Source organism: Lissotriton helveticus, chromosome 1_1 (assembly GCF_964261635.1).
Source record: "Lissotriton helveticus chromosome 1_1, aLisHel1.1, whole genome shotgun sequence".
Classification (NCBI taxonomy): domain Eukaryota; kingdom Metazoa; phylum Chordata; class Amphibia; order Caudata; family Salamandridae; genus Lissotriton; species Lissotriton helveticus.
This window is the reverse complement of record NC_136057.1, coordinates 391409113-391430487: the sequence shown is the minus strand read 5'-3', so window position 1 is coordinate 391430487 and position 21375 is coordinate 391409113. Positions and strand designations below refer to the sequence as shown.

At 43.9% G+C, this 21375-nt stretch overlaps 1 protein-coding gene across 5 annotated transcripts in view; it reads right to left on the bottom strand.

The window, feature by feature from the left end:
- TULP3 (TUB like protein 3) overlaps positions 1-13613 on the bottom strand; it is a 550002-nt gene extending 536389 nt beyond the window's left edge. For 4 of the 5 annotated variants that reach the window (XR_013606868.1, XM_078673739.1, XM_078673741.1 and 1 more), the window contains exon 1: positions 13444-13613. Coding sequence is in view for 4 of the 5 variants with exons in the window: in XM_078673739.1 (XP_078529865.1) it covers positions 13444-13490 (47 nt within the window). In the remaining variant the exon portion in view is untranslated. The remainder of the gene's footprint in view (positions 1-13443) is intronic. The other variant, XM_078673743.1, reaches the window with a different exon arrangement.
- Between the last annotated feature and the right edge of the window lie 7762 nt (positions 13614-21375).

Here is a 21375-nt window from a genome sequence, read left to right as displayed (position 1 = left end):
TATATATATATATATATATATATATATATATATACACATACACACACACACACACACATATATATATATACACATTATATATATATATATTCCATACGAAAAACACCAGACAATTGGATGCCCTCTCAACGTGTTCCGCTTTATTTCAACGAGGCAAGAACTAATTATTGCCACACTACTTGACTCACCTGCGAGCCGCTTTTCCTTACTGTCATCCCCATGAAGAAAGGCGAGAGAATCCTGAAACGCATCTGGACCTTTGGCGAAGAATTGGCTGTACCTACCATGCTTTTGTTCCCTGCCTCCTTGTTGAAATAAAGCGGAACATGTTGTGAGAGGGCATCCAATTGTCTGGTGCTTCTCGTATGGAATTTTTAGCGGCCTGCCGAGGTCGCGGAGAGCCCCTCCCTGCGGACGAGCAGGTCAAGCGCCGTCATGAGTACGGGGCAAGAATGAACTTTGTGTGTTCAGGAAGGTACAAAACTGGCATAGCAGTAGTATGGATAGCTGCGGCAACCCACTGTGGTAGAGAAAATGTATTTAGGAAAATGGCGGCTTGCCTTACTACAGGACAATACTATTGAAAGACTAACTACCAGCATTCAAAGCCTGCATACGCCCAGAGGGCGGGACTAATGATTGCCACACTACTTGACTCACCTACAAGCCGCTTTTCCTTACAGCCATCCCCATGAAGAAAGGCGAGAGAAGCCTGATACGCGTCTGGACTTTTGGCGAAGAATTGGCTGTACCTACCATGCTTTTGTTCCCTGCCTCCTTGTTGAAATAAAGCGGAATACGTTGTGAGAGGGCATCCAATTGTCTGGTGCTTTTCGTATGGAATATATATATATATATATATATATATATATATATATATATATATATATATATATATACACACATATATTACCTACTGGCGGTCGGCAGTAGGTATATATAGTTAGGATTTTTTTCCTATGGGATTTTTCAAAATTCTATGTTGAATAACTTTGGCGTTGATGGACGGATTTGGCTGAAAATATCCTGAAAATGGCACATTTACTTTCCGGTCCTTCCCTGAAAGTTTGGGGGGGATTCGTCAAGCGGGGGCTGAGATAAAAGGGGGGTCCCAAAACGTGTTTTCCCCATGTTAATTTCCATAGGGCGGTTGGACTCACTTTTAGCCCGAACGGCTGAATGGATTTCCACCAAACTTGGCGAAATTGTAGGGACTGGTAACCCGATGTGCCTTTGCTATGTCTCAAGATATATGCTCCAGTGGTTTTTACGAAAATTAACTTTGAAAAAATATATATTGGGCTATATATATGTTAGAGCCCAAATGTAGCCCAATGCAGCCCAATGTAGCCCAAAGATGGCCACCAGAGACAAAAAAAAACAAATGTAGCCTAAATATCAGCCAGATGTAGCCCAACTATAGCCCAATGACAGAATGTCCTCGAGTGTTCTAAAGAACAACTAGAGCGCTAACAGTCTTACTTATGACAAAAGTATGGCACACCTGAAGTCATCTTGATTGGAATAAAGTGTTAACACTTAATACATTTAATTTGAAAAGGAACAAAATGAGGGGTTTCATTTTGCCATTTGAAATATATATATATATATATATATATATATATATATATATATATATATATATATATATATATATATATATATATATATATATATATATATATATATATATATATATATATCCTACTGGCGGTCGCCAGTAGGTATATATAGTTAGGATTTTTTTCCTATGGGATTTTTCAAAATTCAATGTTGAATAACTTTGGCGTTGATGGACGGAATTGGCTGAAATTTTCCTGAAAATGGCACATTTACTCTCCGGTCCTTCCCTGAAAGTTGGGGGGGGATTCGTCAAGCGGGGGCTGAGAAAAAAAGGGGGGTCCCAAAACGTGTTTTCCCCATGCAATTTTCCATAGGGCGGTTGGACTCACTTTTAGCCCGAACGGCTGAATGGATTTCCACCAAACTTGGCAAAATTGTAGGGACTGTTAGCCCGATGTGCCTTTGCTAGGTCTCAAGATATGCGGTCCAGTGGATTTTGAGAAATTAAGGTTCAAAAAAATATATATATCTATCTATAGCAGCTTACCCGTGAGCTTACCGGTGCGCTTACGGTACGCGCACGTACGGTAAGCGTACCTCAACTGCACGAGCTGCATGCTGATTGGCTGCCAATGTCTGTCAACACTCCAAAACAGAAACTGTTGACAGCCATCTTGTGCCTCGGTAGACTGAGGCACAGGAAAGCAGAAAAACAAACGTGTAGAACTCAAAAAGTGGGCAGGGTAGAAGCACCCTGACCCCCTAGACCTGCTCAGGGGGTCCCACAAGGACCCCGAAGGCAAAAAGATTTATTTTTTTTAAGTCGCGGGGTACGCGTACCGTACGCGCACGGTACGCGTACCCCGATTTTTAAAAAAAAATAATAATAATTTTTTGCCTTTAGGGTCTTTGTGGGACCCCCTGAGCAGGCCTAGGGGGTCAGGGTGATTCTACTCTGGCCCCTTTGCGAGTTTCACACCTTTGTTTCACTGCTTTCTTGTGCCTTGGTTCTCGCAAGGCACAAGATGGCTGCCAACACTTCCTGGTTTTGAGTGTTGACAGACAGTGGCAGCCAATCAGCATGCCTTCCCGAGAAAGCTGCATGGTCATTGGCTGTCAACACTTCTAACCAGGAGGTGTTGGCATCTATCTTGTGCTAGTGTTGACAGACAGCGACAGCCAATCAGCATGCCTTCCCGAGAAAGCTGCATGCTCATTGGCTGTCAACACTTCTAACCAGGAAGTGTTGGCATCCATCTTGGGTCTTAGTAGACTGAGGCACAAGAAAGCAGAAAAAAAAACATGTAGAACACAAAAAGGGGGCAGGGTAGAAACACCCTGACCCCTTAGGGCTGCTCAGGTGGTCCCACTAGGATATTAATATATTTAAACGTTATCCGCTAATGGAATTAGCATTTAACAAACCTTTGAAATTCAAAGAAAAAAACATAGGTTTCAAGCCTTATATAGTTAGGAATTAGCATTTAAAAAACCTTTGAAATTTACTGAAAAAAACATAGGTTTCAGGCCTTATATAGTTAGGAATTAGTATTTAAAAAACCTTGCGAATTCACTAAAAAAAACATAGGTTTCAGGCCTTATATAGTTAGGAATTAGCATTTAAAAAACCTTTGAAATTCACTGAAAAAACCATAGGTTTCAGGCCTTATATAGTTAGGAATTAGCATGAAAAAACGTTTGAATATATAAAAACTTTATCCGCTAATAGAATTAGCATTTAAAAAACCTTGCAAATTCACTGAAAAAACCATAGGTTTCAGGCCTTATATAGTTAGGAATTAGCATTCAAAAAACCTTTGAAATTCACAGAAAAAACCATAGGTTTGAGACCATATATAGTTAGGTATTTGCATTTACAAAACCTTGAAAATTCAATGAAAAAACCATAGGTTTGAGACCATATATAGTTAGGTGAATATTTTAATCATACAAAACCAATGAAATTCCATATATAGTTAGTTGCACTAACTATATATTTCGCGCACCCGCAATCCACTGCTGATGATGTCACATATTACATCATTCATGACATGGTCAGTGACATCACTGATGACATCACTGATGACATCACTGATGACATCTCATTTGACATCATTGATCACATCACTGATGACATCATTCATGTGCTAATACGATGAACCTCTTCAGACTCTAATATAACCTTAGATACACTCAGTGTATACAGACACTCACACACTGTCACTCATCCATGGAGTTACTCACACACCTAGTCAGTCATGCAAAGAATCAATCTCACCTCCATTTCCTCAAATATACAGTTATACACACCTTAATTATTGAAACATATACTAACACATATTTACTCTCTTATACAATCCCTGATACAAGTTCACAATGATCCATACAGCCACTCACACATTCACTGGCTCTCATGCACAGTTATTTATATATGCCAACTCTCACATGTACTGTGTTTTACATATGTACTTACTGACATGTAGCATTGAGATATCCATTCACTCATCAATACACTCATGCACACAGTCAACCGCCCATGTAGCTGTTTCCACATGCACTCGAACTCATACACCTAGTGAGTCAACTGCTCACACATCTATACAAAAAAATGAGTGCTGTCACTGACCATGTCATGAGTGATGTAATATGTGACGTCATCAGCAGTGCATTGCACGCGCAAGTTATAGTGAGTCCAACTAACTAACTATAACGTGGCAATTTCATTGGTTTTATGCCAGTAAAATTTCCAGCTAACTATAACTGGTGTGAAACCTATGGTTTTTTCAGTGAATTTCGATGGTTTTTTAATAGCAAATCTCTATAGGTATGAAAAGTAATATTTTTAATAACGAATTTTATATTGTATAATTATCTAATTTTTTTAATTTATTTTTTATTTTTTGCCCTGGGGCGCTCCCGGGGCGCGTACCAGTGAACGCACGGGTAAGCGCAATATTACGGGGCGCCCCGGGGCGCGTCCCGTTAGCGTTATTCCTGCGAACGAAAACAACATCGTGACGTTTCGCGTAGCCGCGTGATGCGTCATATGACGCACTGCGTAAGCGCACCCGGAAGCACGCGCGCGCATACGATCGCGCAACGTCCTGACGCGCTTACGCTGCGCCCCCCGGGGCGCGTAGCGTATGCGTGTCGGGTCATGTGATCTGAAAATAACACTTTTCATTGGTGCAGATCAGTTTTGGTTTCCAAATGATGAAAGCCCGGAACATGCGACTTGAAAATAACACTTTTCATTGGTTCCTAACTTTTTTTTTTACAAAGACTGAAATCCCCACCCATTTCCTTCACTTCTTGTTTCACTTTTGTGAGTGCAAGACCTGTTTTTGGCACCTGTGTCATATTTACTTCTATTATCATGGCTGCAAGAGCATCCAGCAGCAGTGATGAGACTGAGGATTTCATTAATGAGGAGGTTCCTGAACGAACTGTGAAGGAACATTTCATTTGGAAATTTTTCAAAATTCCAGAGGGGGAGAAGAAGGTAAATGCTCCAAAGGTGGAGTGTAAAATATGCCACACCATTTTATCGAGAGGAAATCCCAGAAAAAAAATACAGCTTCGGGAACTGGACGATGATACGCCACGTGTCAAGGAAACATCCCCAGAACTATGCACGGGAGAGTGTCAGGGTTCTGGCACGAGAGGCTCCCAGGGATGGTGCCTCTACTTCTACCGGTGGAACAACACCTTCTGTGCGTCGGCGTGAGCAGGAGATGATACCAAATATTCAGCCTGCTTTTAATCAGGCTATATTAAAATGCCGAAAATGTGACCATCTTCTTTGCTATGGGGAGCAAAGTGTCACACTCATGGTTCGAGCTCTCGAGAACCACCGCTGCCATCCCCAGGCCTCATTTTTATTTTTTTTGGCTCCTGTTGAGCTGTTTCCAGTTCCCTGTTTTTGTTTTTGTTAAAAAAAAAGAAGAAAAACAAAAGTTCTTTTCAGAGCTACCTCCAATTCTCATCAAAGAGCTGTGTTCTTAAAAAAATGAAAAAGAACTACCTCCAATGTATTAAAAAATGCTACATTTGTAAACAAGTCTGTCATTGTTTTTTCTCCAGGGTACGCTCTCCGGTACGCGCACCGGGGCGCGTGCCGGGCGTTCCCCTCGTGAAAATCGAATTTTTTGTATTTATTTTTTATGCGGCGGGGCACTTTTATGACCCCCACATCAAACCTAGGGGGTCAGGGGGGGTCTACCCTGCCCCCTTTTGGTTATTTCCCCCTTTGTTTTACCACCTCTTGTGTCTCGATCCTACCGAGACACAAGATGGCGGCCGCTCCGGACTGTTTCGAATGTTTACAGACACCCGAGAGCCAATCAGCTTTCCGTGCGCAAGTCGCGTGGCGCGCCCGGAGCGCTCCCCGGTGCGCGTACTGGGGCGCGGCTATAGATATATAAATTTTTTTGAACCTAAATTACTCAAAATCCTCTGGAGCACATATCTTGAGACATAGCAAAGGCACATCGGGCTACCAGTCCCTACAATTTTGCCAAGTTTGGTGAAAATCCATTCAGCAGTTCGAGCTAAAAGTGCGACCGACCGCCCTATGGAAATTAACATGGGGAAAACACGTTTTGGGACCCCCATTTTATCTCGGCCCCCGCTTGACGAATCCCTCCCAAACTTTCAGGGAAGGACCGGAGCGCCACGAGGCAAAGTTGCTGAAAATTTCAGGCAGATTCCTCCACCAGCGCCAAAGTTATTCCAAATAGAATGTTGCGATTTCCCTATGGAAATCAATCCTAACTATAACTACCTACTGGCGACCGCCAGTAGGATATATATAGATATATATATATATATATATATCTTGAGTTTTGGCTCCTGCCTTCCCCCGCCCTCTGCAGAGGATCGCTAGTAGTTGGGGGGCAGGCCAACATCGTAATCTTTTACACAAGCACAAGTAAAGCGATCACTCAGAGGTTAATATACACCAGTTGTAGATTTTATTCCAGGTTACGCGTTTCGCAAGCTTGGTCACACAGTCAATCATGCAAGTCTTTTCCCATGATTCACTGTGTGACCAAGCTCGCTGTGCGAGCGAAGCACGTAACTTGGAATCAAATCTACAACTGGTGTATGCTAACCTCTGAGTGATCACTTTACTTGTGCAAAAGAGATATAGACAGATTGAGGACAGATGAAAATGTTTTAGCCCCCCATGATGCCATGTTGATAAGCATGATTAGTTTTTGCCTAAATAACAATGTTTTTTTATTTGACAAAACGTATTATCAACAGATGTGAGGAGTCGCAATGGGTGCCAGCTTCTCCCCCAGTTATGCCTGTCTTTTCATGGGCTGGTGGAAGAAGCTGGTTTTGGGGACAAGACATAAAGAGTATACGGCAAGCAATGTAAAAGGATATTTTTGTTACATTGATGACTTGTTTGTTGTATGGGAAGGAACAATGGAAGTAGCAATTTATTTTGTGGCTGTAATTAATATAAATAACATAAATTTACAATTTACTGTCACTATCAGTGATAGGAAGATTCACTTTTTGGATGTAGAGATTTACAAAGCAAATAACACCCTGGAGACCAAAATGTTCAGAAAAGAGACAGCTGGTAACTCGGTGTAACACTCCAGCAGCTTCCATTCCCGACATTTAATTGAAAGCATCCCCTATGGGGAAATGATTAGATTAAAGAGAATATGCAGCAACAAAAAAAGATCATCAGCTTGCAAGAGGATATTCCAGTAAAGCAGTTGAGGCCGCAATCAGAAAATCTAATGATAAGGAAAGATCCCTTCTCTTACAAGCCAAAAACACAAGAGAGTTGAAAGGGGCCCAGTCAGCACCAGAGGTCAGGTTCATTCTATCGTATAATGTCCAACAGCGAGAAATCCAGAAAATCATGCAACGCAATTGGTCAATAGTTAAAAACGACCCAATAATTAGTGAGAGCGTGCCAAACAGGTTAGGAGTAACCTACAAAAGAGCCCCATCTATGCACAACAGCTTGCTGAGCAGTAACCCTGAAGTGAAGGAAACAAAAGAATGGTGGCTGCAAAACGGCTTTACCAAATGTAAGAGCTGCAAAGCATGCCAATATGGGGTGTTAATGTCAAGCAAAAAGTCTTATTTATTCAATTTATTTCCAAATGTAATGGTAATGAAGAAACACTTCATATAGTTCTTCTTTTATGTCTACGCGCCGAAATGTAATCAATTAAAACACTTGTCACTTTAAAAGGGGTGTCAGGATGTCAGGATGAATGAGCGTCGTCATGTGATCAAGGTCTTCGGACTGAAACGAGGTATGGCCGACTTCGAATAAAGAAAATTCAAGCACTTACTCTGTGTGTGGTCCGTGCCTGCTTTTCCTTGACTAAAGGGGCTTTGGAGAATGCAGGTTTACTGGATAAAGAGAGACAGACAGACACACACCCAGAACCTCTTCTCCCAATCAGGGATAGATATATATATTAACCAAGAACAGCTACACTTGAATGTATGAAATTGAATGGTATTTATATAGCGCATAGCTACCCGGAGGCATCCCAGAGTTTGTACAATACAACTTTAAATCTCAATATATTATCTTCCTTATGCATGTACACCCTTTCTATGTAGGTATGTATATATTACTTTACTCCTACTGTAGAATTTTTTTTTGTATACATGTATACCCTTTCTATGTAATTATGTATTTATACAGTTATTATTTTACTCCAACTTTAGAACGAGAAAAAAAAAAGGTGACTCTCTCCAAAGTACTACTTTCTCACACTATACCTCTCTCAATACATCCTCCACCATCTGACTCATGCCAAACCTCATACTACTCCTACGATCTCCAAAATAAACCTTTCTAAACTCTTCCCTCGTGTATCCGAAACCTCATTTTACTACTGTGATTTCCCTAATCCCTTTCTAGAGATCCATCCCTCCTCCATCTCTCCTTTTAAACAACCCAAGTCTAACCTTACTACAATGACCTCCCAAATAACACTTTCTAGACTCTTCCCTCTTCATACCTCCATTATTCTATTCAATCCAACTAACAGGCTCACATGTCCACTGTTCAAATTAACATATTTCTCTATACTAACTTACCACAAATCCTCTTTGGCTTCCGGAGCAGCGTGCATCTCACTAAAAAGCGATTTGACGCCTCGTCATGATCTCTCAAATAACACATTCTAGACTCTTCCCTCTTCAGCCATTGCAAGGCCTGAATGTGCAGTTTACTGCCACTTCGACTTGGTATTTTAAACCGCTTGTCAAGTCTTAAACTCCCCTTTGATTACACATATATGTCACCCCTACGGCAGGCCCTAGGTAGCCCTATGGACAGGGTGCTGTGTAACTAAAGGTAGGAAATGTATTTTTAAGTTTTACATGTCCTGGTAGTGACAAACAGCTACATTCATTTTTCACTACTTTGAGGCCTACTCCTTTCATAGGCTAGCATTGGGAATTCATTAAACCTTTTCAGCTAGAGTTACAGATTAGAATGGAGAAGCTAAATCATGCTTCATATCTTTGGAATGGTAATGTTAAATCCTCTTTAGTGGTTTAGTTGGATTTGACATTAATATTTTAGAAATGCCACTTTTAGAAAGTGGGCATTTCTCTGTTCTTAACTTTACTCTGTGTGCTTGCAGCCAGTCTCCAATATACGTCTGTGCTGGGTGATAGCTACACTTTGTGCATTCCCTATAGACAGCTACAAACACAAAAGGAGCTGGGTTTGACAGAGGACTCATCTGCATTCTGATAGCCTTCCTGGGCAGAAAGGGGAAGATCACACTTACACATGAATACGCTGTGTCCTGTCTCCACACAAAGGCCTGAGTACCCCCACGGATAGCATGGCAGGAGGGACTGGGTTGAAAGGGATCCTTGTCACTTCAGCCAGAGCCTTTGAAGTCCACCCCTACAACAAAGACGTTTTTGGGTATAAGTGCTGGGGCTCTGATCCTACCAACTCAGTACACTACTTGACATGGGAACAACTCTGCTGGAGTAAAGACTGCTGTGCTGTCTCTAATGAATGCCACTTTGCCTTGACTGACTGTTCTGAGGAGCTGCTCATCAGGTTTGCCCTTCTGCCTGCTGATCCCTGGCCTGCGGAGGACAAGGACTGGGCCCATCTCACTTGAGAGCGACTTCAAGGGCTTGCCTCCTGTTTTTTTGATGTCTCAGGGACAAAATAATAGACTTCTTGCACCTCTTCTGGTGCTGCTGGACTCTCATCTGTGAGTCCTACCCTTGCCTGAGGTGCCCCCTCCAGTCCGGAGCCTCAAATGTGGATTCTGCAGCACATACCTGGAAACACTGATGCATTGCTTCAATTGTGTGAGTAATTCTGCAACATCGCCCTTCAACATGATGCAGAGGCTGCTCGATGACAGCAGTTCCACAGCCTGCGTGGCTCAACGACGAAGCATTGCCTTCACTTCAACGGAGATCAACGACGACGCGGGACCCCCTTTTCGCAGCTCAACGATGACACAGTAGGTTCTTGACGTTGACTTTCGCTCCATCCAAGGTATTTTTTTCAGCAGGACCCGTCTGAGCCTGTAGCCGGCCGGCCCTCTATAGCAGTTGGTCTGAACTTTGCATTTGCACCAGTCCCTCACAACCCAAAGTAACCTTTTGACCGGTAGTGACTTCTAAGCAGTGTGTTTCTGTCTGTTGTCTGTCTACTAGGCCGGGGTAGTGAGATGGCAGCGGGGGCTCAGGGAATAAAAACAAAAACATTTCACATACCTGGAACGGCCAGCTGACGCCTTTCTTCGTCATCATCCTTCTTCCTGTCTAGGCACACAGGCTCCCCGGAGCCAATCACAATGCTGCATTGGTCGAGCACTGTGGTTCGGCACAGGGAGCCTGTGCATGTTCCTCGCAAGGCTGTGTAATGCAGCCTGCTGGGGAACATGCAAAGTGTGCATTACTTCGGGAGTGCAAACCACTCCTCCCCTTGCTCTGTCCAGCCCTGCCACTGACTGCCATAGAGAAAATAAAATGATAATAACATAACGTTATCATTTTATTTTTGAGCAATAGGGCGACATTTCTCTGCCGTAGCACATTGCCTCTTAAATTATGCCTGCCTGCTCTGTGCCAAGATACCAGAAGGTGAGCACAGGTTAATTTAAAGTGTGTATCTAGCTTACCCTCACTAGAGTGGTGGTCCCTACTTGGAAATGCAAACTAGAGACCCCATTTCTAACAGCATTGTAAATGCCAAGCAACTGTGATGCATGGAAATTAAAAGCAGTAACGCACTGGAATTAAATCCTAACAACATGCACCACTTGCACAATCCTCAGCTTAGTATCTCTCCAACAGGCTCTCTTGACTTGTAATCTCCTAAAAGACCCTGATCTCACCACCAGACAGACAGATATGCTCATAGGCTGAGACAGATTCTGCTTATGTCAGTTCTTACCACTGGGTTACCATGATATTTATCCCTCAGTCAGGCCTTTATTTTAGTCAAAGACACTGCACTTACACACTTATATCGCCCATGCTTTTCCACTTCCTATTTCTAGGCCAACTCTCCCCCAGCCGCTATGGTTTCTGCTTTGCCAACAGAGGACTAGTGATGGCAGCACATTATGCACTACTGCTTCACCAGCATGAGCATTTGAAGCACTCTTTGAGGCTCCTTTTTCCTATAACCCTACCTACTGAGGAACACACACGTTAGCAATTAAAACTTTACAAGCATCTAACAGAATATATACATATTGTGCACACTACAGACCAATTATGCAGTTTCCAGAGTCAGGTGGGATATATAAACAAACCTCTCGTCCATTTTCTTCATATGTTAGCACAATGCATAAATGGCATTATAGGACCACATGACTGTGAGTTACATACATCTATGTAGACGTTTTTATAAAGACACTCGTACGTACGTCGAGAATAAATAACAAACAAAGACATTTATTTTCCTGGTTAGTGAGGTTGTAGGTTATCTTGTCTGTTAGTATTTTCCAAAGGCTTGGTCCTGTGCTCACTCCTTTTCCAGACATACACCAACTCTGGTGACATAATCTGCTCACTTAGCTGCTTTTACTGCTGTTACGCCGACAGCAAGCAAATCTTTTTTTCCAACCATCTCTCCCCACATCCAATCATGTCTGATGGCCATACATCGCTAGACTACACTGTCGTCCTCTAATGCTGAGTTTTTCTGAAACTTCTTCAGCAACAATTACCCCTCAAACTATCCCGCACGCAACATGCTGACGACTGACGTCCACATGCTTAGCTAGAAATCGAGGAGATCTAGTGATCACGTTAACAGAAATGATTATAGGGATGACTTTCATTACTACTACTGCCAATGGAACAGGTCTCAAACAATGAACATAAATGAAACACCCTCCATTCCTTTACACAAAGCACTACTCTGCTCACTAGTTACTAATAAATTATATGACTGCAACAGAGTATTAGAAGGCATCTCAAAATATTTGTCCAAACTTAGAAAGATTTTTAAATTGGTATTGTAACCTTCACAGTCACTCTCCCACCTCAGCATATTACCATCAAAGAAACAAATTCTACGCACAAAGCAAAGTCATCTACAAGCCACCGACACTAAATTCTTCAAGTGATCCTTAGCAATTTGTATGACTACCTCTCTAACACATAAACCTGCTCACACTCATTGTCGGGAGATACATTATGGCAACCAAAGGATTGTGTAGCATTTAAACTTCCCTGTACTGCATCCAGACCCTGGTCGTTTTATCTTCTAGGAACAATCTACTAGAACTCACTCCCAACCGGTAACTAGGCTTAGCTCTCCCTACTCAAGGTTAAACGTAACTAAAAGTGCCATCACGTGCAATTTATGGGCAAAGAGTAATCACTGGGTTGGAGCACGCTCATGTCTGCTTCTGTTTTAGTTGATCACACTTGATACCTCTGCAGTACTTTCTATGCCTCCCAATGTTAAATTCAATATTTATGCCGGCAACCTCCAGGCGGCGGTATAGGTGGCCAATCAGAAAGATAGCGGTGGCGAGTCACATGTGTTTAGAACCATCCACAGCCCGCGATTTTGGTGATGAAACTTTTACCTAGGAAGCAATTTAGAATAACTTTTGTTTGTCGTTCACAAAGTGGCACCTTTAACATTCCCTCAAAACTCAAATAACTTGATTTAAATTATGCACCAAATTTGCCTATAATGCGATGTCCATGTCTAAAATATTACTGCAGCTAAAATAAGTTAACATACACATTTCATGACACGTGAAAAGACTCGCCAGAGTCTCGCCAAATCAACCAGTATAAGTATGTCTGGGAGGAAAAATGAATACTGTACAATTGCGAACATCTGGAAAGTGGCATTGCTGCGTTCTCAGTGTTGGCGGTTGGATGATACGCTGCATCTAACGAAGGACGCCCCCTCTCGTCACATTGTGCATTGTGATGTAGGTGAGGGGTGCATCGTTGTGTGCTACGTTACTTAAGTGTGATATTACATATCCCAATGGAAACGCAGACTGTTCGCGTCGTTCAAATCCAGTAAGGCGTTACTGTCACCGATAGAAACTTTTCCTGAAGTGTAAGCTCACCACTTAAGCCTAGAAACAATAAATATTATTATCCACTTGAACATGTCAGACAGGCCTGGGCAGAACACCACAACTAACGTGTTGACGGGATTGCCACAAACTTTATTTAAGGGCGATGAAAAGTTATGAAATATAAGTTTAAGTGGGAAGATCAACGGCATTTTTAAGCAGACAAAATGGTCCCTATCCCCGAAACAGAGGGCCGCCCCTAACGCTGCAGGGTACATCCTGCGCTTGCAAAGCCCGTTATTCTGTCACGGAACCCCTCCTTTTTGCTCTGAACACAACATCGGCCTACCTGGTCCCGCAGTGGCCAGAGGGCAGCCGGGTTCTTGAGGTCTCCATTCTGTTCCCGGCAGCCTTAAAGCCCCCGACCGCGCAGCATCCACAGTCCCAAAGCCGGCCCTAGCAGCGCCGCCGCAGCGTCGCAAGTGTCGCCAAGGCCCGACCCCTTAGCAACCGCACCCCAGAGCAACACCTCCCTCCATTGGACGAGACACTTGGGTGCGTCACGGCTCATTGGTCGTTGGGCGGACATGGGCGTCTAGCTGGGTTTCTAGGACGATGGCAGCACATGCGCAGTGCAGCGCACGCTGAGCACCGCCGAGTCTGCAGGGCTTGTTTTAACTTATTCAGCCCCCGCTCCACATATTTGCAGACTTGTCTGAAGCCAGGACTGCAAGCTGCGAGCGGGCCAGGCAATACCAGGAAAAGCTGGCGGCAAATACAAATAATGAGGGAAAGTGACATCGAAAAGGAAACTTTCAACGTTTGAAGCAGTTACATTTAAATTAAAGGTTATTTTAGACGAGCTTAGTAGAGAGCCGCACTTTATGTAAGGAACAGGGAGGGCCGTGAGTAGGGATGCGTAAGGGTTAGCAGCGTTGTTTGGGCTTGGATGCAACAGTATTACTGTGTAATAGAGCTGAGTGTATTTATGTATGCGTTCAGTTCGCATTACATAAGGACTTCAGAATACATTCATTACATAAAAGATACAAACAGATAAACTCTAAGTTTACAGATACAAACAGATAAACTCTAAGTTCACATAAGAATGGTAGTAAGTACATAAGTCTACTACAGATACTAGTGGTTAGAGTTTAATGTAAACAAGTTGCAAATTCATTCAAGGTTACATTTTAAAAAAAAGGTAAAGCGATTAGGGTTGCACAAATATATATTACATAATTACACAGCATGATCTGCTCGTCATTGCTGTGGTTCTTGCTTTCAGCCCGGGTTTTAGGATGTTGTTGCACTCACACGCGGTGATCTTGGGCCTGGAGGGATCCCCGAGCTGGTGATGTCCAGAAGTCCTCCCCGCTTGTTTGGATGGTGGCTTGCCAGCCTGGCCCTTGCAAAATGAAGTGGCCGTCAGTCCTCCTCAAAGCTGCTGTATCGGGGCAGCAGGTCGACCCTGCCCCTTCGTATCCTTCGTGCCTCGCCCCTCCCTTTGTGTGCCACAACGTCAGTGGCCAATACCCGCATCACAGGATCCATGGCACCGTTGCTGCCCCATTCGCAGTGAGCACGGACCTCACCACTGCCACAGTGGCAAAAGATGCTTCCCCAGGGTTGGCCAATTCCTCAAGGGTCCACGTTCTGGATCAGGATAACACCGGGAAGCAGCTTCAGCCAAGAATCAGGAAGGGCCCAGCCTCCTCCACGCGGCATCCCCGTGAGCCAAGACTGGGCCCCTCTGTCGAGAAATGCAGGGGGGAAGTGGAGGGCCCCCACGTAAATGTGGAAAAAGTTTGAGTCCATGACTGTTAGCCAGGGTCATGTAATGTAGTACACCTCGAGATATGCTTGAAGGGTGGTCTAGTTGTTTCAACCTGTCTACTTGCGTTTTTTTTGCATTGCGCTTGTTTCAAATAAAAGTGCATGGGCCTGGTTGATGAGTGAGTCGCGCACCCAGACGGAATCAAGAAAACATCTCTGTGTCCTGTAGATTGTATATTCCACGTGTTGGCCTAGCGTACCGGGCCCAACACCACACTGGCGATGAGGGTGGGATTCACCACGCGTCCTGTTCACTTTGAGGTCTGGACTTTTAGGAACACGGCAACCCACCAGCTACCTTCAGCGCTGACAGTGATCTCGCCTGCTGTGCTGCCGCGCTATACAACTAGCATCAGCCTGCTGAACATAGTAAGTGATGCGCCGAATGCCTGATGGCCATTTATGAACAGGGGACACTTCAAAACAAAGCAAAAATAAATAAATAAATAAATAAAAGAAAAGAGAAATAGTTACCCTCAACTCCAATACATAAGCAGGCCAAGGAGCAGAGGCAGATTATCTGTCCACCCTCAACTCTGCACATAGCTCCTGGACCACAGTTTCTCTGAGGCCTGCAACAACACGGAAGTGACCCTCCAGCTACCATGCAAAGAGTGCCCCACGCAGGATCAACCCATATAATAAAGACACTGCCACAAAACAATTCTTCTGGAGGAGCCTACAAGTCACCAGAAACAATTCTTTAGGAGAGGCCTACACCAATACAAGATCTGCACACCACCCCTCTGTCAGGCAGCTGTATTGCACACCCTGCAGTAACGTGCTCACTAAGACAACAAGTTCAGCGAGAGCCAACAATGAACCAACACATATCTATGACATCATGGTCACAGTTCCGGCCATAGGGCCATTTGTCATTGAGTGTGCCTCCTCATCACAAGCACCCAAGTGGAAGGGCTGGGTAGAGCACCTCCAATTCTACTTAGTAGACGCCAACCTAGCAGTCGCAGGACAACGCACCTTCCTGCTGCACATAGGAGGCAAAGATATCCATAAGATCAATACAAACCTAGTGAAAGTGCCCCCCAAAACAACGCAACGCTGATCACAGCTCTGAATGCGCACTTTGAACCCATGGCAAATAGGGACTATGGAAGGATCATCTTTAGACAGTCCCGCCAAGAGCACAGCACATTTCACAGCCAATTCAAAGAGCTTGCAAGCATGTGCACCTTTCACGTCGAACAAGAAGAAATACGAGGCCAGATCATTCAAGGTGGCTTATCTTCTAAAATCAGAGAGACCATACTCCAAGAATCTGGAAAATTGCTCCGAGACATTTTGACCTTCGGTAGGTCAAAAGAATTATCCAAAGCAAGAGCGTTCACGATGGAGGCTACCCTCCACAGAGTCATTAAGACGGAACCCGTCAACGCCATCCAACCACGTCACACACCCACGGACACGCAGGCAGAGGCAGAAAATGAACAGTCTGCGGAAAGTATACCCACTTTGTCAAAGTCTGCAGGTGATCGAATAGCAAACCATCGTAGGAGACTGTTCAAGCAGTCGCAGATATCACCAGTGAGCCAGAAGACGTGGACGACGACGTTACAGAATATACTGTTCACACAGTCTTTGCAATTGGGCCTGCCCACTACACACGACGCCTGCTTCCCCAGTGCCAAATACAAGTGGGACCCAACACCGTCACCGCAACAATTGACAATGGAGTCTCTGTAGATATCATGTCTGCCGACACATCCCACGCATTAGCAAGGCCCCTGCAACTTGACAAAGTTAAAGTGAAAGAGTTTTTGCATACAGCCAGTAATAACCCCTGCCTATGCTCGGGAACTTCAAGTTGTCGGTATCCCATGGAGAAGTGAGCGTAGACACCACCATCTACGTGGCATACGGAGGTCATAGTATACTGGTCAGAGGCCACACCGCAGAAATCCTGAATCTGATTTCTTTTGCATTCAGAGTACAATTTGAAGAGCTGTCAAACATCCACACAGAGTTCAAACATGTATTCTAGGAGACTGGTTGTTAAAAAGGCAAAGACGTACATCAACACATCTATCAAGCAATACAACCTGTAGCCCTGCGGCATAGACGCATCGTATTCCACCTCCGACCGAAGGTGGAAGAAGAGCTAGAGAAGCTTGAGCGAGCCACCATCATTGAAAAAGTGAATGGCTCTACACCATGGGTATCCCCAATTGTGGAGGCAAAGAAGCAAAAATAACTGGGGGAAATCTGCATCTATGTGGACATGCTGTCATCAAACGAGAACGCCACCTGACCTCATGATCGGTGGCATCTTAGGAGAACTCAACGGGACGAAATGGTTTGCGATGATCGACCTTTGCTCAGAATACCAACAACTACAGCTACACCCTGTCTCAAGGTACATAACATTTTCAACCCATGTTGGCCTCAAAAAATACAGTTGCCTCAGCTTTGAAATAGCCAGCGCCACCAAGGTATTTCAAATACAATCCAGAAAATGCTTGCTGGTTTACCAGGGGTCATCAATGTCAATGATGACATCTTAATATTAGCCAAATCCGTGAGGAAACACAATGAGTGCCTGCAAGCAGTCCCCCAAAGGATCCAAAACTCAGTTTTGATCCTCCACCATGAAAGATGTGAATTCCAGAAGCAACAAATCAGTTTCTTTGGCTACACATTCTCAGCTAATGGAGTAGTGCCAGACTCCAAGAAAGTGTGAAACGTGCAAGAGGTCCCTGCCCCCACCAACCTGTCTGAGGTGCAAAGCTTCCTCGGAATGGTGAATTATTGTGGCCAATTCATATCTTGTTTCACTCTGCCACTCTGTGAGCTCACAAAAACCGTAACCCCATGGACATGGGAACAGCCAAGAAGAAGTGTTCCAACTAACAAATCAAGTTCTTTCACCAGACACTGCCCTGTCATACTTTGATCCACTGAAACCGACAACTATTGCTTTTGATGCAAGGCCAAAAGGGCTAAGAGCTGTCCTTACCCAACAACAGCAACAAGGTGACTGGACTGCACCAGCAGATCACTCACTGCAATAGAACAAAGATACTCTCAAACTGAGAAGGAGGCCCTTACCACACACTTGCCCTGCAGGCACATCCACTTGTACATCTATGGACACCCATTTGTAGTCATCACTGACTACAAACCCCTTGTGCCCCTCTTTCAAGGCTCAGCATCAAAACCGCCACCTGGCATCGAGAAATGGATGCTTCAATTGCAGGAGTACGATTGCAAGATGGAATACCTGTTATGTTTCATAAAGGTACACCAATATAGGCTCAGGTAACAACCTAACCTTTCACCTATATTCTCCCCTACATAACGGTTCATGGGACTGACCTTTTACCTAGTTACGGTACTGCTTACACGATGTGGGGGTTTCCCTGAAAACTAGCCTCATACATTATGCATGGGGATTCTTGGAAACTCAGCAGGTCTACCATCTCCTGCATAATAACTATGTATAAGGGTCATTCCTTCCGTCATCCGACATGACACAGCAAGGTAGAATCCCTGAGGGTACCACTTTGGGTATATATACACCATATCTTTGCTGAAGCAGGGAGAGGAAAAAAAGGACTTCCATGCTGACACACTAATGCAAGATAATGAGCTTCCTGCATGCAGACACTCCAGCTCGCAGTGGTCTGACATCCCTCGCGAGGTGTCCATCTTTGTACCAAGACGGGGTCCCACAGTCTCTCACTTCAGGTAATGGGATTGACTTTATCCTAGAGGGATTCTTGGCTTTACACCTACATACATGCTAGGTACACTGGTGTATATCTATTTAGAGCCGCGATGTAGGAGTATGCATTTTATTGTCATGAATTTTTATACCTGCCTGTTTTCACCGTTTTAGCACTATGGTAGAAATCTACCAACCTTTTACAATGTTGGAGCTTATAATCATTTATATCTGTTTCTGTCTTATGGTTGTTTCAACACACCTATTTTACACTAGAATGATGCTGGCTCAATAAATGCTTATTTAAAACTTCCCCACCATATTTATTTAACAGTCTTCTATAGCGCTGTCCATACCTGAAAGTATCAGAGCACTTTACAACATTAATCCTGAAGCAATCAAACACAGCAAATAACAATAATAACATATCGATCCAAGACAAATCCATTTCAAGGAGGGGGGACAAAGGAGAGAGACAAGCGGAAGGTGAAGTAGACGCCTTCTTATTGAAGTGACTATGGACTGCAGTGGGCAAGGTTCTACGTTAAGCGGCAGCTAGCAATTCGGAAAAGTTCAGTTGAGGAAGAGGTCTTTGAGCTGGCTTTTGTCCTGATATGGACCGGGATTGAGTTCCAAATCTTGGGCGCATTTCCAGAGAAGGAGAGTGATGGAGTTTTTTGTTTGTGAGTTTTTGAAGGAATGAGAATTAGATTGTTAGTGCTCCTGAGGTTCCTTATCTGACCGGCCTTCTTGAGTTTGGAGGCCAGGTAGGCAGGTTTACCAGTGTGTAGAGCTTTGTGTGTGAGACAAGCAGTTCTGAAGTTGGCACGCATTTTGAGTGGTAGCCATTTTAGCTCTCTGAGAGCGGGAGAGATGTGTTTGTATTTCTTTACTCCAGTGACCATCCTGACTGCTGCATTTAGAGTTGATCTGAGGGGAGCTAAGTGGGATTTTGCTGCGCCTATGAGGGTTGTGTTCCCGTAATCCAATCTGGACAGCAGCAGGGATTGAGTAGCCTGTCTGAGGTCATTGGGAGGGATGAAGGGATTTATTTTGTTGAGTAGTTTTAGGTTGAAGGCACACTTTGCGGTGTTCTTGATATATTTGACCGTGTCTAGGTTCAGGTCCAGAGTGATTGCCAGTGATTTTATGGAGTCGGCCGGGGTGAGACTGCAGTTGAGAGCATCAATGTTTTTTAGCCATTCTGTGGTTTGGGAGACCGCTCTTTGTTGGATAGGAGAAGGATTTCTTGGTTGAGTTTCAGGTGGTTGAGGGATAGCCAGTGTTGGATTTCTCTTAGAGTGGTGTTTAGTCTTTGAATGTCACCAATGGAGGAAGTTTCTAGGTAGATTTGAGTATCATCTACATATAGGGGGAAGAGGATGTTGGCTTTTTTGAGTATGGTGGTTAGGGGCTCCATGTAGATGTTGAACAGTGATGGGGAGCGAACTGATGCTTGAGGGACACCCCTGCTTCTGGGGAGTAGGTCAGACGTGCAGTTTTACATTTTTATTCTTTGGGTGCGATTCTGAGAAAAGGAGGTAAACCACTGCAGGGCCACTTCTTCTGTTCCAACTCTTTCTTGAAGTACATTGATGAGCAGTTTGTGGTCTGCCATGTCGAAGGCTGCCGATAGGTTGAGGAGTATGAGTAGACAACATCGGTCCGTGTCTAGTGATTTGTAGATATCATCTATTACATTCAGGATCGCTGAATATATTCTGTATATCTTTCTGAGACAAAGTGAGCATGAGTGACTGAGTGAAAAGTATCACACTGTTTCCACGATCCCTGATGGGAAAGAGTTGTCATGTTCGATAGTTGCCAAGAACTATTCTCTCCTTGGTAAGAGGGGTTTCTGGTGGCACTGTGAGCTAGCTGGTATACAAGCAAACATACCCGATGGGGGTGCCTGGAATCAGTCTGGACACCAATCCCGCAGTGTATGTGGTCTAAACGCGCAGATCCTATATAGGCTTATAGGAACTACATAACATGGCGTCGCCAAAGTTGGTTTGGTACTTATTTAACGGTCAAATCTGAGTAGTTCAGTCGTGCTCTTCTCAGAGACCCCTACTCATATTTTCCCAGAGACATCTGGAGTTGGAAGGGAACTATCCTCCACAGCTGAGTAGGCATATCCTATGTATTGGCTGTAGGTTTATCAAGCTTGAAGGACAAAAAGTTCCTATTGTGCATAAAACCTTATCTCAGTTTCCTTGAAACTTTTTCCTTCTTCAAAATAATGGCTGACGAAGACGCCACTGCGCCAGCACAATGTGCGGCTGCAGCACCGGAGGAAGAAGAAGATGAAATAAAAATTTCAGAAAATGTTAGAACTGCCATTACTTTAAAACTAGCAGACTATGGAGTTACATCTAGGGGTGGGACAGTCACATTCATTATTGAGGCACACGTGTCATACAAAACAGGGGTATTTCTATTCATGGGTTAAATTCCCACAAGCAGATGCACAAACACATACATTTCATTCTCATACTAAAGATGAAACACCGGATGAATACTGTCCGTATGAGTGACATTGAAGTTCCGCTCACCTACCAGGAGCATATAAACTAGTTTAAAGGCGCCCTCCCACATACAAAAGAAAAAGTGAGACTAGGTCCGCTCGGAAGAGATGGAGCAACTTGGCCTGTCCTAGCTGCATACAGATCGCATCCAAACATTTATGCAATGCCAGTAGCACACTTACATCCACTTCATAAAGAAATAATAAAACTTTACAGAAAACTGACACAGTTC